The following is a 16,645-nucleotide window of genomic DNA, read 5'->3' as shown; positions in this document are numbered from 1 at the left end:
TCACATCAATAACCTCATTCTCCCCCTCACAGGCACAGAAAAAGAAGACCAAACTAAACCCGAAGCAAGAAGAAAGACGGACACGTGTAAGGATTAGAGAAGAAATAAATAGAGGAGAGTGGAATAGAACAAGAGAAAAATCAGCGCGTGAAGGCAAGGGCTGCTCCTCTGACAACACAACAAACGCAACAAATCCGTGGCTGGGCTGACTAAACACAGGAGCCTCACTACGTCATTCAAGCAGGAAAAACTGGAATTGCTTAAGTCGGAAGTACAAGAAGCTGCATCCCTAACGACATCACCGAAATAAAAAGAAATGTAAGTGAGGGCTATGAACAACCATGTGCCAACAAATTAGGTCATTTCAATGAAAGAGATCAGTTCCTAGAAAGACACAAGCGATGAAAACTGACACAAGAAGAAATGGTAAATATGCATAGTCTATACAAAGCTAAGCTCGGGGGTATTAGTAGAATGAACATAAAGTTAGATCAGGTGGATCAGGCTGAATTTACTGACAGGGGACCACGGAGCTGAGATACTAGACTTGACGTTGTACTTGAGCGGTTAGAGAGTGTTCACCATTTGCTCGGTTGGCTGGACCCCTCTCAGACCTGAAGGTTTGGATCCCTCACCAGGCACAGAACCGTGACCAGCTCTGCCGCTGGCTGAGAGACTACGGAATGGAAAGGAAAAGCAGGTCGTTCTAAATACCAGCTGGAACCACATGAGCAGTTGCAGGTTATGAAGACTATAATTCTTGTAAGTGTTTCTTCCTTATCGAATTATGATTAGGTCTCGGTGTACGTACCAAATACCTTTATTTTCTTCTCTCGCTTTTCCCCTTGTCATCTAACGTAGGGAGAGTCATAACAGTTCACTTTCACCCATGATTTAAATTACAGGGTATCGAAAAGACTGAACCTCACCTATGACTGCCCCCTCTTCTGTTAGAAAGAGGAAGCACACTTCGGGGTCATAATGCTGGAGCATTGTGTCCGTTAGACAAAGGTATGGCTTTATTAGTGTCTTTATCTGACAGTTAAGTATGGTGTGAGGAGAGGAGCATGGGTGTCATGTGGACAGGAGGTGGACGGTGCTGGTTAGTTTTATTGGTCAGCAGGGCGAGGCTACCTCGTTCCTCCATCTCACACTAACCTGGACATTGTCGTTCCAGCCCGCTGTAAGTAAAGGAGATCATCTTGATGATGGGGGTGGGGGGGTGTTCATCTGATCCGTTGAAATGCCTAAGAGCAAAAATCAAGGTTTCTTCCCTTAGGAACAAAAGGAATACATAAACATTTCTTTTTTAAATTCTTTACATTCCTCAAAAGAAAATTATCTGCTTAAAGCCCAGATGCTAACAATATTTTGGGGCGCGTGTAACACACATGGGAACATGTATGACAGCACAGCACCACAGATGAGAACAGAGGTAAGCTAACGTCTGTTGTGATCAGCTTCTTACGTCATAGGTACAGGGGTGTATAATTGTTTGAAGGTAGACGGTGACAAGGGCAGATCACAGTCCTAAGCGGCAGTATTTATCCAGCATTGGAAAACTGAGGTTTCATAGGCTTTTGTTCAGTTCTATAGTTGTTACTTGGGGGACGGTTACCCGTCATGGTGAGAAGTTTTTGAATCATAAGCGTACCTATCATATACAGCATTTAAAGTAGGGGTCCCCAAACTCTTTACACAGGGGGCCAGTTCACTGTCCCTCAGACCGTTGGAGGGCCAGACTATAAAAAAAAAAAAACTATGAACAAATCCCTATGTACACTGCACATATCTTATTTTAAAGTAAAAAAAAAAACAAAACGGGAACAAATACAATATTTAAAATAAAGAACAAATAAATTTAAATCAACAAACTGACCAGTATTTCAATGGGAACTATGCTCCTCTCACTGACCACCAATGAAAGAGGTGCCCCTTCCAGAAGTGCAGCGGGTGCCAGATAAATGGCCTCAGGGGGCTGCATGCGGCCCGCAGGCTGTAGTTTGGGGAGCCCTGATTTAAAGCCATGACCCTAAATGACACTGCCACAAGGTCAGTGTATGAAGAACCAGGTGTGGCCCAGGGGCTGGTCTCTCTGCAGGCAATCAGTGACTTGAGCACGTGCTCATGAGGAAGTTTCCATGGTGACACCAGAAAGACTTACCAGTGATGCAGGAACAACGGGGACAATGTGGGATCGGAAGTGAATGAAGCATCTTTTCAAAAAAAAAAGAGGGGGGAGTAGTCAGCTCTGTTCCACGGGTTTGACAAGTTAGGCACGATGAAGTCTGCAAAGTGGCCACCAAATTCAGCCACACAGATAACATTACAAAAGTGTTTTTCATGGAGAAGCCCCACGAAACTAAATTCGAGAGTAAAAAAAAAAAAAATAGAGAAGTTGGAAACAGCTTGTAGATCAGTCTTGAAAAGTTTCACTGCAAAGAGTAAAAGGGAAGTGGATAAAAATTGGAGGGGAAAGTAAGTCAGTAGTGGATGTTTTCTCTTTTTAGGTGAGAGGAGATGAGATAGTGAGGAGACTCCCACATGCGCCCTGACTGGGATCAATCTGGCAACCTCATCTGGGGCTGATGCTCAATTACTGAGCTATTTTTAGTGCCTGAGGTTGATCTGCTCCAACAGAGCTATCCTCAGCAGCACCTGGGGTCACACTTGAACGAATTGAGCCACTGGCTGCAAGAGAGGAAGAGGGAGAGAAGGAGCAAACAGAGGGGAGGAGAAGCAGATGGCTGCTTCTCCTGTGTGCCATGACCGGGAATCAAACCTGGGACATCCATATGCCAGGCCAACACTCTATCCACTGAGCCACTAGCCATGACCAGTTGTGGACATTTCAGAGATGAGAGAAATAATAGCATGTTAATAGGCTGAAATAATCTCATAAAGAGGAATAAAGAGAGAGTATACCAAGGAGAGGAATAAAGAGAGAGTATACCAAGCAATGCTCTTAAACAAGCAGGGCGTAAGATCTGGCTCTCTAGTGGAGAGGCTGGTCTTGGCTCAAAGCAGAGGTGATCTTGTCTGTACATAGGAGAGAAGGGCACGCATATAAAGAGAGTTGTATTATAAATAAATGGGTACACAGGGTGGTGGGGAAATGTAGCAGTTCTTTCCCTAATGCTTCTGTTTTATCAGCAAAGTAAGAAGCAGGGTCATCAATAAAGTGGGGATGAGCAAAGACTGGCTGGAGACAAGTAGAGCAGAGGAAAAATGAAGGAGTCAGCTGGAAGAATGGGGGGGTGCACGGTCCAGTTATATTTTAAGGGACAGCGCTGCATATCCACTTTGAGTTAATTGTCACTAAGTTAAAGGAGGACCAGTCAGTGAGAGAGGTGTCTGTGTGTTTGATTTTCTCCAGCCATTTTCAGCATGCATGGGTGGGTGCAGAAGGGGTGGAGAGTTGGACTATGTACCAGAGTCATTGTTTTGCAACGACAACCACGGAATGCAATAAGGAGGGGGCAAGGAAATTGTTCACGCGATGGACCATGGACAACAAGCAGGGTGTGAAGGAAGGGTGTGCATGAGAGGGAGGAGACGGGTGAGAAGAGCCACGGGGTCCAGTGCCAAGCGTTTCCGGCACCGAGACTTCGGTCCTGCCGATAACTCTACTGTTCGCCTCCATACGTTAGATTCCTTATTTCCATTCTAAAGAGGAGGATATAAATGAGTATTAAAATAAATCAATAATACATGCATACATAAACAAACAAAGAATGAATGATGTCACACAGTGACAAATGCAAGCAAGCGAAGGAAGCAGAGTCCGGGCATCAAGAGTCGTGACAGGGGGGAGGGACGATGTTACACCTGCTGGGTATAAAAGACCTCTGAGCAGTAGGCCTGGGCTCTGTGGCTCCTGTTCTGTGTGCCCAGCCCGTCCCTCTCTCTAGCCAGCCCCCACCCCACGGCCGCGGGATAACCGCACCTCCTTCTTCACTGGAAAAGTGTCATCTAGCAACGAGCTCTTGTGTGTCTCCTCGCGACTTTTAAGAGGGGCATGGGGAGAGGTGACCTGCGGGACAGACAGGAAGGAGGTGGAGGCGGAGCTCCGCGGGGCTGCGGGGTCAGGAGGTGGCAGGCAGGTCGGCAGGACCGGCGTGAGGGCGGGAGCCTTCCCGGAATGTTCCATCAAACAGCGCAAGGTCAGCGTGGCCAGCCCTGCGAGGCGGGGCCGGCAGGGAGGAGTGGACGGGGTCAGAGACGTCTGGAGACACTATGGGGAAGGACGGTCCCCAGGGCTGGAGAGAGATGGGACGTCACGGGAGGTTTCTGAGAGGAGGATGGTCTGACACGACAGAGTTTGCAATGGCTCAGCCTGCCACTCTGCAGGGAGTCGCTACAGAAGGGCGGAGGAGGTGGGGAGACGGGAGGAGGCCCGGGCCATCCCCCCGAGGGGAGGCGATGGTGGAAGAGGGAAGATGTGACTGGACTCTGGCTTGACCTTGAAGATGGGGCCCACACGTCTGCTGGTGAGCGGAGGACGAGAGGGAGCAAGGGTCCGCGGGCACCGCCCAGGCCTTGGCTGAGCCCACGGAAGGAGAGGGTGGCCGTGGACTGAAACAGGAAAGTCCGTTGGAGGAACAAGGACAAGAAGACAGTAAGGAGGTCAGTTTTAAGTAACATGAGACGTCTCACAGGCTTCCAAGTGGAAACTCGGTGTAAGACGTTAGATTCATGAGCCTGAAGGGCGGGCGACAGATCTAGGTTGGACATATAAACGGGAGCATTCGCTGCTTAGAAGGGTACTGGAAGCTTTGAAATGTAATGAGATCACCAAGGGAGTGTGTGTGCGTGTGGGTGGGTGTGTGTGGGTGAGTGTTTGTGTGTGTGTGTGGGGGGGGTGTCCTTACTACTGTGTATAAGTAAGTTTCTTAAAAGCAATGCTGATTGCCTGCATTTTATAAAAACTACGTGTCCATCGGGGCATCTTCCGTATTAAGCAATATCTGTTAGGTTACTGCTATTTAAACATAGACCTCAATAAAATAAAATAAACACACACTTAGCCGAGAACTTGAGAAGGGTAGGATTCTTTTAAACTCTCTGCAGACACACCAGGAGAGGCACGGCGTTTAGCCAGGCTTGGAAGCTAGCAGGCGTCTCGCTAAAGTTGATTCTGGTTTGCCAAGTGATTCTCTAATGAAATTAAAAAAAAAAAAAAAAAAAAGACACTAGTCTTCAGATTATCGGTTACTTGCATGACTTATGAGCAAATCATTTCTCCTCTCTGAGCCTCCGTTTCTCCAATGCGAAGATGAGGGAATGGAATTAGATGACCCTTAATGCTCCCCCTCCGAGCAGGCAGACTACATAAAATCTTTCACTGCGCTTTTCCTGAACTGGTTCGTTTTCTAGCTATATGTCTCCCCCAAGTGGTCAACGGCATGAATGCAGCCTGCGTTTCAGGCAGCGGGCTAGTCTTACTTGAGCTCCTGAACAGGTAGGTTCTCCGCGGTAGGTCAGACACTCCGCTAAGCCTTTCAGATACGTTTCCTTGTTGGATCCTCACCACACAACCCCAGGAGGCAGATAAGTTTCTGATCCCTGTCTCATGTCGGAGGAAACTGAGGCACAGGATTCAAGTTCGCACGGGAAGTACTGACCCAGGATTCCAGCCCAGGCAGGCAGAACTCCTGACAACCACTCCGCCTCAGGGTTCTCAGTCCCGCCCTGTCCAGCAGTCAGAAAGGAGGCACCGCCACGGCCGGAAAAGCTCTCTTGGTCTCAGCACTTGCGGAGAGGTGATGAGTGGCTATTTGTGTGCGGAAAGAGCGCAGGGGTGTGGAGAGAAACCTCTGCTCACGACCTCAGGACAGAAGGTTTCAGGAGGCCCACCTGGGCCCGAGAGGTCAGCTTCTCCTCACGATGTGCGGTCACCTAGCCAGCCTCCTACCTCCAGCCACCCTGGATGGACCCTTTTCGCTCCTTAATAGACTTGCCGGTCTCTTATTCCTGGCTCCTATTTTCAAGCCTCCCAGTTGCTTTAACAATGTTAAGCATTTCTAATATTCTACATCCGATGGTTCAAGTAACGGTCACTGCTTGTCGTGTCTTGTGGTTCTCGGTCGCCCCATCTCGTTTGTGTTTGTGATTTCTGACTGTGAGCTAGCTATTCATTTTCCTTTGAGCCTTACTTGTGCTGACTCTTTGAGCCTGAGTGGAAGGCAAGTTTCCCCAAAGACTATTTTGACTTGCTTCTGCCCATCTCCTGGGGATACTATTAACCCAGGCTTGGGGTTTTTGGATGACAGAGGAAGTGCGAATCCAGGTCCTTCCTGAACCCACCTGGAAGTTGATCGGTCGTTATGGATTCTTGGCCAATCACACAGCTTTTCCTCTGCCTAGTGCTCAGATGAGGGCAAAGATGTTTCAATTCCATCTCCAATGCATGGGCCAATTTTTTCCCTACCTTATACTGTACTTTGTATGTAGGGCTCCGAGCACCCAGCCTCACTGGAGGAGTTCCTAGAGAGATCCTACATTGCGCAGGCTCACACCGTATTTCCCGAGCCCTGAGCGCTGTATAATTTTAAATACAAAGGCTCAAGGTCTTCAGGATTCCACAGAAACTCTAGGCACAAAGACTTACTGAGTATTCATTAGGCAACTTTCAAAGGCCCTGCCTGACAGGTGGTGGCACAGTGGGTAGGACTTTGATGAGGTCCCAGGTTCAAAAACTGGAGGTTGCCGGCTTGAGCGCAGGCTTACCAACTTGGGCATGGGGTCACCGGCTTGAACGTGGGATCACTGACATGATCACATGGTCATTGGCTTGGCTGAAGCATCCCAGTCAAGGCACGTATGAGAAGCAATCAATGAACAACTCAAGTCTTCAGGAGCAAAAGTTGCTTCTGGCAAGTTGGTTTTTTTTTTTTTTTTCTCTCTGTCCTCAATTGAAACAGATATCCATGGTTTGAAAATTATCTACTTTCTAGAAGAAACAGGCAAAAGTAGGCCGGGAGCAAGAGTTTCTGCTTCTGTGTGTGTGTGTGTGGGGGGGGGCTTCTCAGATTTCTTTTGGGCCAATCCAGGAAAGCATTTTAAAATACTTTTACTTTGTAACTAAGAGTGTAGTTACTCCAGTCAGGGGTATCATTTCTGGTATCTAATCTGACATCCTGTCAGAAACAAGTCACTAGCACTTTCTTAATGACAGCCGGTTGGCTACCTCTCTTTTCCTAATACCTAAAATTTGGTTGATAACTAGTAACTGGTCAACAGCCCCAGCTCTGACCTATAGTCACTTCTTTTCTTTTAGCAGAGATGCCGTGGATATAGAAATACTATTTATTTTGCATTGTTTTAGGGAAAATAACCTACGCTCAATAGGATGAAATGTTTATCTCCAGGTGTGAGATTGGTGCTTACCCGGAAAGCACCATCACTGCAGGGCAGCCAGGCTGACGCGACAACAGGGCCTCAAAGATGACTAAGACGGACTCCAAATAACTCACCATCAAGTGAAAGAAAGTCAAGTCAATAGAACAAAACACACAGGCTTTCAGTAAAACAGATCCGCAGACAGAAATTTCAAACGCAGATAAAAACTATGATTCGTTACACATCATGATCACTCCGCTGACTTTATACTACACTATGTGGACTGCCAATTTTAATAGCAGGATCACATTTTACACTTCACAAGGATAAATTCACTTCACCCTCTCATCAGAAAAATGGAGGGGGGGGGAGGATGTTACCATAGCTATTGGACTGCTAACCCTTACAGGGGTCGTCCAACTTTTTATAAAAACCGTCCACTTTTGCAGTGCTGGTCAACCTGGTCCCTACCGTGCAACGAAACAGCGCTGCGATTGGCCCATCATGAAAGCTGGAACGCCCACTAGTGGGCGGTAGGGACCAGGTCTACCAGCACTGCAAAAGTGGGCGGTTTTTATAAAAAGGTTTGTGGTGAGAATCCCTGGATATTCATTCATCTGAAGGACAGGGATGACGAGAACATCGCTCCCGTGTGCAGTCGAGTCCCAGAGGACGTGCGGAAGCTGGGGGGTGACGTGCCAGAGGTATTCCTCAGACCACGTAGTGGACCAACGCCCCAGCCACGTGCTTCTGGGAGTCACGACTGCCGACTGGGTTTCCCCTCAGACCAGTTCATGAGGCACTTAAGGACACCAACAAGTCCAAGATCAGCTCCTAGGTTCTCTACCTACTGCACTCCAAGTAACAGGCACCGATGCTTGTGGCTGTGACTAGCGCCCAGCCCGGGCCAAGAGCCAGGGACACGAAGCCACCTCTGAACTGCGGAACCGGGTGGCCGGTGTGCGGTCCCGGGTGCCTCAGGACCTTCCGTGTCCTTCGTCCTCCTGAAGCTGAGACAGAGGTGAGGACTCGGTGAGTGGAAGGCACGTGAAGACTAATGAAAGGGCCACATCAAACTCCTCTCCCGCCTAATCCGCATTCGCAGTGATAGACACGGAACATGGCCACGCTATGGGGACACAGAGGCCTCCACACTGGATTCCCAGGGGTCCCGTTTAAGAACGAGGAGCCAGAGCATCTCGGGTCGGTTCCAGGGTCGCCACCTTCTACACAGCTGCCTTCAGATCGACCAGAGCCTCGGCCACCTGGGACCTCAGCTCGTGTCCGCGATCAGAGCAGCCTCGGGAAGGTGGGTGAGCCTTTGGCTCCTCCGAGCCATAGCTCATTCTCCTCAACTCTGCACTTCACTGAAACCACTTTGTTTTTTGTTTTTTAATTAACATGATTTCCTACTTCTGATTCTATAAGAAGGCAGGAGGTGCAGCCCCGGACATGAGTCTCAGATCTCCTCTCTACTGTTCCCAGTCAGAACTTCATTTCTCTAAGCGTTATGTTTGGGTTTGGGTTGTTTTTCATGTCTAACAGGGGACACTACCACCTGACTTTGAAGGCTCCAGTCAGGATGGAGATGAACAAATACGGGTACTGGACACAAAGCACAGGGTGTAGTCTACCTCTCTCTCACGGCACCGAGTCGGTGCTCAGCTTGGGATCTGGAAGCCCCACGGGGTGACCTCTCCCCTCACAGCTAACGGTGTCCGTGGAGGGCCAGGATTCCCACAGCCACACCCTCCTCTGCAGTGTCTGGTACCTGCCCTAGTTGGCTCTGTAACGCTTTCTCCCTCACCGCGGGCCAGGTTAGAAGCGGGCACAGAGAAAGGGTAAGGTGCGGAATTAACATACGATCCATGAGCCAGGATTTGATCAAGGACCGAGAGGTGCTAGTGTAACAGTCCATGCTGAAGCTTCAATGCCCTCTGCAACAGTGCCCGGGGCTCCATGCCCGTGGGCTCCCTTCCAAGTCCTCCCATCCATAAACCTCCCAGGTTCGGCCTCCACAGAGACCTCTGACCACAAGTTTCCTCCCGACCCCTCAGGGAGCTAGGGGGTGACAACAGTTTGAGTGGACATGTGACGCCCTCCGGCAGCCTCAGACAGACCCAGGGCAGAAGCCTGGCTGGTAGCCCCACATCGAGCCCGGGTGGGCTGGGTTCTTCCAGACTGTTACCATTCCACCAAGTCACACAGGCAGAAAAACAGCCCCCGTCTCCTTTAGCACGAAGCGAGCTGGGCAGGTCAGGGCGACCAATAAGGAGACACCCCTCGGGGGACTTCGCTTCTCACCTGCCCAGACAGAAAGCAAAGCCACACGGCGAGCGCGAGCAGAGGAGAGAGAGAAAGAAGCCGTGGACACGTCCGGAAGACGAGAATTCTCTCCCAGGGTGAAACGAACAGATAATTTAATGGAATAGACTTCATTTTCCCCTCTCAGGGTCTGAGTCCAGAAAATCAGATTACAAAGTCATCATCACATCCTAGATTTATTACAACTGACCTGCAGGCAAAAGGATAGAACTGTTACATAAACACTTCGATTCCGTGAATATATCTTAAATAGAGGAGGAATTCAAACAAGAATACAGGATAAAATATTCCAAAAGCTCCAAGAAGCAGTTATGTTACTGAGCTTCATTTTTACAGACAAATAAGGCAATATCCCTGCACATTAGCTTTTCGATAATTTTTATACATTTTTCTATGGTACAAGAGAAAAATACCCAGAGCTCACAATGTACAGTTCTTACACTATTTTCACAGTTTGTGAACACTATACACCCTTTTGTTTTAATAAAGATACAATGTAATAAACTCCTTGCCCTTAAGTTTATAGTTTATAATAATCTATGATTAATACGCTACAGTTGCCTTTTTATGTGACCATCCACACGGGAGAACGGTCAGCTCAGCTCTCGGAAACTCAGAATTGCTTTCTCTCCATTTGTATAATGGCAAAGTGACCCCTGCGCTGAGCCAGACGGGACAGTGACAACAGAGACACAAGGTCCTCGCGAGTCCCAGGGAGAGACGGAGGATGATGGCTTGGTGTGTGTGTGGGGGGGGGGGGCACGTGACAAAAGCATGCTTTCTTTCAGAACACTTGGGAAGTCTAAGGTTTAGGATGGCGTGGAGGAAAAAGTTAGGAAAATTAGGCAAGTGGACCAAAGCGATAAATCAATTTTTTTTTTAATTCTGAAATTTACAGGGATGTAACTTTGAAACAGCACCATTCTCCTTTATTGTTTGATAGTGTTATGACTGTCACTCTGGGAGGAGGCGCAGCGACGCCCGCCCCCGGGGGCTCGGAGGTGGCATCGCCGCCCCCACGACCATGGCTGTTCTAGGTTCCAGTGTGCGTGGACCGTTCACAGTGCTGCTGGCAAAGCCTGGCTCTCGGGCCCCGCAGCCCGAGCGAAACCACAGGGACGCCCGGCGGACGCGGGAGTCTCACCACAGCAAATGCGGCCGGTTTCAGGGGCTTCTCACAACTGTTCTGGGGAAGTCTGGGGTTTTCTGTGTGTGTGGAATTCCAATTCTAAGAGATGATGGTGACCTGCTGGAGGTCCTGGCAGGGGACAGGCTCGCTAAAGGGCCGCCATCGCGCGTCCCCGCGGGGGCCTGCGCGGGTCTAGAAAGATGCTTCCTCCTCATTCCCCACGTCAGCGGAGCCCGCATTTGTCAACCTTCTCACTGTGAGCATTTGAGAGATCTGGGGCTAGAAATCCCTGGTAAGGAACATCCCTGGCATGGATAAAGGTTTTTGATTTTTTGATATGGGGGGGTGGGGGGGGAAAGGCAAAATATTGAATTAAGCAAAAGTCACATAGTGGCAACAGACTACAGGGAAGGGAAAGAGATGCTGGAACTGAAGGCCCGGGCCAGTAAGGGCGGACAACCGAGATTTTGGTCTTTCGCTGCCTACAAGAACTCTGTATCTACTCGATCAAGGCACGTTGCTACTAGCTACTTCTCCCTGTTAGTGAGTTACGATGGCCAAAGCGTCAGCGTGGGACCAAGGGGAAACACAGCCGCTACAAGTTGTCCGGAGGATACACTAGAAGTAAGAACGTCTGTAAACTCTGCCCTCCGCCCTCTTCTCTCAGTCCTGGTGGGTGGGTGGTGGCGGATGGAGCGGGTTGGCAGCACACCAAATTCTGAGTGAAAATTCTTGGGATCAGCACCTTCTGTGACAAGTGGCAGACTCCTGAGTCTTCCCAATGAAGAGGAGAAGGGACTGGCAGAGGAGAAAAGAACACATTCTGTCCTGTCTCGATATTTTCATCTTTGCCTTCTTTGAACGCAACGTGGTTTTTGGTAAAGATAACTTCACTCTGATTTGAAACGGTATTTCACACAGGGATTTGGCTGGGCACATCGACCCCCGGACGTCGACGGAGACTGGAAAGCAACAGAACGTCGCAGCAGTGGATCTATTGCACTTGGTGAAGAAAGGCAAGGCCTCCTCTGTGTCCCAGCCGCGGAAGGCGACGCTCGCCGGCCGTGCGCCTCCGGGCTCGGACACGGCACCTCTATCACCGCGTTCTTCCAGGACTTGGAAGTCTGACAGCATTCTGCTCTAGCAGCTGCGACTCCGGGTTCTGAGTCCAGACATGAAGTTCTGATGTGATCGAGTCACAGTCCACACGCTGATCGTCCTGACTTCCACGTCTCACGAGCGTGTTCACCGGGAAAGAGCAGGAGGTCTCTCCGGCCAGCACGGACTCCGTGTGACCGACCGGGGGTCTCGGGGATGCGCGTTCCGGGGGACGGGGGGACACCGACACGATGGAAACGAACACCAGTCTTATTGCACGTGGTGTCTGGGCGAGCGATGAAAACACTGTGACGCGGGGGAGGTCTGTCCGTCCTGCTTCCTCTCAGCCCTTGTTTCTAGAGTCGGACGTAGCAGCGGCGTCAGTCCACGTACATGGGCGAGCTGGGCGTGGCCGGCATCTGATCCAGGATCTTACACACGTAGCCTGCCACCTCCACCGTGCGCTCTTCGTACATTAAAATAAAGGGGTGTTTCTGCAAGGGAATTAAAAAAAGAAAAAAATACCAAAATTTGTATCATATTGAACTCTTCCTGGTTTTGATGAGGCATTGGACCAACGGCTCCAACCACGTGGGGCTGTCCAATACCGGGGCAGCAGCGCGGAGGGACCCCAGGGCGGAGGGACCCCAGGCGGAGGAGCCCCAGCGCGGAAGGATCCCAGGGCGGAGAGGGCCCCAGCGCGGAGGGGCCCCAGTGCAGAGGGACCCCAGGGCGGAGGGGCCCCAGCGTGGAGGGACCCCAGCGTGGAGGGACCCCCAGGGCGGAGGGACCCCAGCGTGGAGGGACCCCCAGGGCGGAGGGACCCCAGCGTGGAGGGACTCCAGGGCGGAGGGACCCCAGCGTGGAGGGACCCCAGGGCGGAGGGGCCCCAGCACACAGTTACCCCAGCATGGAGGGACCGCAGGGCGGAGGGGCCCCAGCGCACAGTTATCCCAGCGTGGAGGGACCCCAGGGCGGAGGGACCCCAGGGCGGAGGGGCCCCAACGTGGAAGGGCACACACGCCTCGTGCACTGAGAAGACGTTAGGGTGTGGCACAGTGCGAGGCGCCAGCCCGGAAAGGAACCTGCACAGCAGGGTGTGGTTGTTGAGGTGGAGAGCACAGCTGTCCCTCCACACAGGGCCCAGTGGAGGCCGCACCACCATCTGAGCACCGAGGGCAACTGCACCAGTGTCCAGCGTCCGACTCAGGACACACAGAAGCACCTGCTGGCCCCTCCCCGCTGTGGAGAGCGAGGCCGGAACAGAAGGGCTGCCCTCTCCGTCCCCTGACCCCGCCCGAGAGCAGCCCCGCAGACACTCATCCCGTGAGCTGCGCCACGCTCTCCCAGCCGACAGCGCGTGTCTGCCCCACGGACCCCCCTTGGTCCCCCCCAGCGTCCGTGTTTCCCTCCCCTCACTGCTCCAGGGCTGACTGGATGCCTTTAGTCCCGGCCGGGAGTGACCTTTAGTCTGGCCTACCGTCCCGGGGAGCTAGAAGCTAAATGGGACAAATAGGGTTTTTGTTTTCTTAAAATACTCCCCCATTCTGAGGTCGGAAGCCTTTCCTCGCAGCCGAGCCCAAGACCACAACCACCAGGAGACGGCTCACCACGCCCGGACCAGGCTCCACAGGTCGCGGGGCAACTTTCAGAGCAACGGGAATTGGCTGGGTGACCTCAGTTTGCACGAGAACAGGCAGTACGGGCAGCGTTAGCTCAGCGGGTTCCTACGCACGTGTGACACACACACAGACCGCGCAGAAAAAAACGCTCCTTAACGTGGACGTTAAATTCCTCAGGGCAATTTTACAACCTGTCGAGGCCAAAACTTCCCATGAGGACAGAGCTAGTAAATTAGTAGAAAATTAGAACAAATTTTCTCTTTTTCAAATTATCTTTGTCTCAAAGCATTTTTAGAATACTCCGTCGGTCACGCTGCCTGCCTGAGACAAGCTCCCTTGCTGGGGGCCAGCAGGCCGGGGTCCGGGGCTTGTTCGGGGCCAGCACGCCGTGGGGGTTCCGGGCTGAGGAAGAGGCGAGGCTTCCCAAGGCCTCATACTCACCAGAAGTTCCTTATACTTTGGCCTTTTGGATTCGTCCTTTGTAAGGCTAAAATAACATCAGAATAACATTGTTAAAATGGAGATACACTGACCCCAAGTAGTTTTTTTGTTTTTTCACAAATAAAACATTATAAAGAATCTAGTAGTTTTTTCTTTCAGAGGCAAATGTAGCCAACAAAGCAGACAACCAGCCAACACAGGAAACACGACCAACCAGACAACCTATAATCTAAGGGTTCATCCTCGGGACGGTCAGGTCAGGAGCGCAGGAGGAAAATGGGGAACAAGGCAACTGTGGATAACTGGATAGAGCAGGGGTTCCCAAACTCTTTACACAGGGGGCCAGTTCACTGTTCCTCAGACCGTTGGAGGGCCGGACTATAAAAAAAACTATGAACAAATATCTATGCACACTGCACATATCTTATTTTAAAGTAAAAACACAAAACGGGAATACAATATTTAAAATAAAGAACAAGTAAATTTAAATCAACAAACTGACCAGTATTTCAATGGGAACTATGGGCCTGCTTTTGGCTAATGAGATGGTCAATGTCCGGTTCCATATTTGTCACTGCTAGCCGTAACAAGTGATATGATGCGCTTTCGGAGCCGTGAAGTGTGCGTCCTGCGTTACTGGAAGTAGTACTGTACGTGAGCGACACCGCGCTTTGTGAGTGACATCCGTATCCTGTGCCCCTCTCACTGACCACCAATGAAAGAGGTGCCCCTTCTGGAAGTGCAGCAGGGGCCGGATAAATGGCCTCAGGGGGCCGCATGCGCCTGCGGGCCATAGGTTGGGGACCCCTGGGATAGGGGATGGCATAGCTACATGGGAAAATACTAAAAGTACTCTTAGTTAAGTATAAAGTATGTTTCCGTATGAAATTAAATGTGTCTGTGTGTGTGTCTCTGAATAGATACAGATATATTCATACAGGCACCACCTAAGAGAAACCACTAATCTGGGAGGTAAACTGAATTACACATTTTACCAATTTATCCTGAGATTTAAAAAAATGTTTTACACGCTGTATCTCAAGACTGTGTTCTTCAGTCGGAAAGTTGCCAGCAGTACAACCTCACCATGGACTACGCTGAGACACTGCAAACCTCCTCTCTGCCAGCTGAGAGCCCCTGAATTCTCCCTGGTCTCATTACTGTTGCCAGGAGTATTCTGTTTGTATCTACCCAGCCTCGGACTGCACCTTAATCATCACTCTCCTCCAACCTCAACTAAATTTATTTTTTACTATGAAAAGCTAATTAATATTGGCAACACAGCTTGCCTATTTCTCACAATGGGCCCCTGACATCTGTCATCACCATCTGTGGAGGACTGGCACCCAGGACACGGAAATAAAGACACACAGTGCTACATTTACAAAACAAAACCAGCAAAGGGATCAAGGAGTGCGGAATCAGCAGCACTGGCGGGGTCCACAGGTGACTGTTGTAGATGTTATGCCCCGTGATTCTTTAAACCCAGTGCTGCATTAAAATGGAATATATGACATGATGACATTGACGCCATTATACAGACCGCATATATGTGTGCAAACTGGTAAAAATAGATTGTTTTTAAAAAGGAAAAAGCAGCTGACTGGAGTCATCCTCACAGCCTTCTTCCTCCCTCTGAAAACCAGCAGAAAAGCCGGATCCACAGGGAAGCTGCAAGGGGCTTGCAAGCCAGGGTCAAAGCTGTGTTCTAATTACACAGAATACAAGCCCGCTACACAACAGACAATGAAGTGTAAGCGCTGTAGGACCTGACACAAGTTCAGAGAAAGAGCCTTCCTGGAGAGAAAAAGTTAGGAGGAGAAGAAAAGAAAAGCATTTTAAGAATGCAAAGCTATACTAAATGCCATGACTATTTGCTCATGAACAATTTTTAAATCAGGTTGGGTAAAGTAATTATCAAAAATAGTCACAGAATAACAAAGCAGGATGTATTTAAATCCAGGTTCCAACAGCACAGAGCAGGGCTGCACTCTCCCGTGTCTTCCTGTCTGTTCTCACGCGCCACACACACCCCGGCGTGCGCACCCGGTACAGGCGGGCAGGCAACGGCAGCAGGGTGGGGTCATCTTCCTTGGAATAAGGCTTCCGAGACCCAATATAGCTAGTTCTACCTGTTGAGTTTTCTATTATTGCATACCGTATTTCCCCATGTATAACACACACTTTTTTTCAGAAAATTTGGGGTCTAAACACTGGGTGCATCTTATACAGTGATTGTAGAAATTTTACTTGCATTTCCTGCTTTTATGCGCTTATTTCTGCGCACATTGCTAAGACAGTGATTTGTCATCACACACAGATGAGTACAAGCTAATGGATGGGAGTTTGGGCAGTGATGAGAAGTGGTATGGATTTTATGATGAATAAAACTTGAGTTCAATAACTTTATGGAATACATTTCTTTTCCAAATTCTAGGCCCCAAAACGAAGGTGTGTCTTACACACGGGGGACGACGGCACAGCCGCTACGCTCCACATTCTGTCAGAGCAGAGAGCCAGCCCGGAAAGTCTCATCTGGGAGGATCCCGACTCAGTCAAAGCTTCCAAGGGACCCTGGCCCAACCTCACCATCGGAACCCCAGCAGAGGGAGAAGCTGGCTCTCCACCAGGTAGTATTCTTGGACAGGGAACCAGAGCTGGGGGGGGCGGGGCTGCCCCACCCCCACAG

At 50.1% G+C, this 16,645-nt stretch overlaps 1 protein-coding gene across 3 annotated transcripts in view; it reads right to left on the bottom strand.

Annotated features, from left to right (window-relative positions):
* Positions 1–9,744: 9,744 nt before the first annotated feature.
* Positions 9,745–16,645, bottom strand: part of MAP2K4 (mitogen-activated protein kinase kinase 4) — a 96,438-nt gene continuing 89,537 nt past the window's right edge. For all 3 annotated transcript variants that reach the window (XM_066264287.1, XM_066264288.1, XM_066264289.1), the window contains 2 exons: positions 13,957–14,002; positions 9,745–12,387 (listed from right to left, as the gene is read on the bottom strand). In XM_066264287.1, the coding sequence (XP_066120384.1) occupies positions 12,274–12,387; positions 13,957–14,002 (160 nt within the window). In that variant the 3' untranslated portion in view covers positions 9,745–12,273. The remainder of the gene's footprint in view (positions 12,388–13,956; positions 14,003–16,645) is intronic.

Source organism: Saccopteryx bilineata, chromosome 2 (genome assembly GCF_036850765.1).
Source record: "Saccopteryx bilineata isolate mSacBil1 chromosome 2, mSacBil1_pri_phased_curated, whole genome shotgun sequence".
Taxonomy (NCBI): domain Eukaryota; kingdom Metazoa; phylum Chordata; class Mammalia; order Chiroptera; family Emballonuridae; genus Saccopteryx; species Saccopteryx bilineata.
The sequence above is the reverse complement of the archived record's forward strand: the minus strand, read 5'-3'. Positions and strand labels throughout refer to the sequence as shown.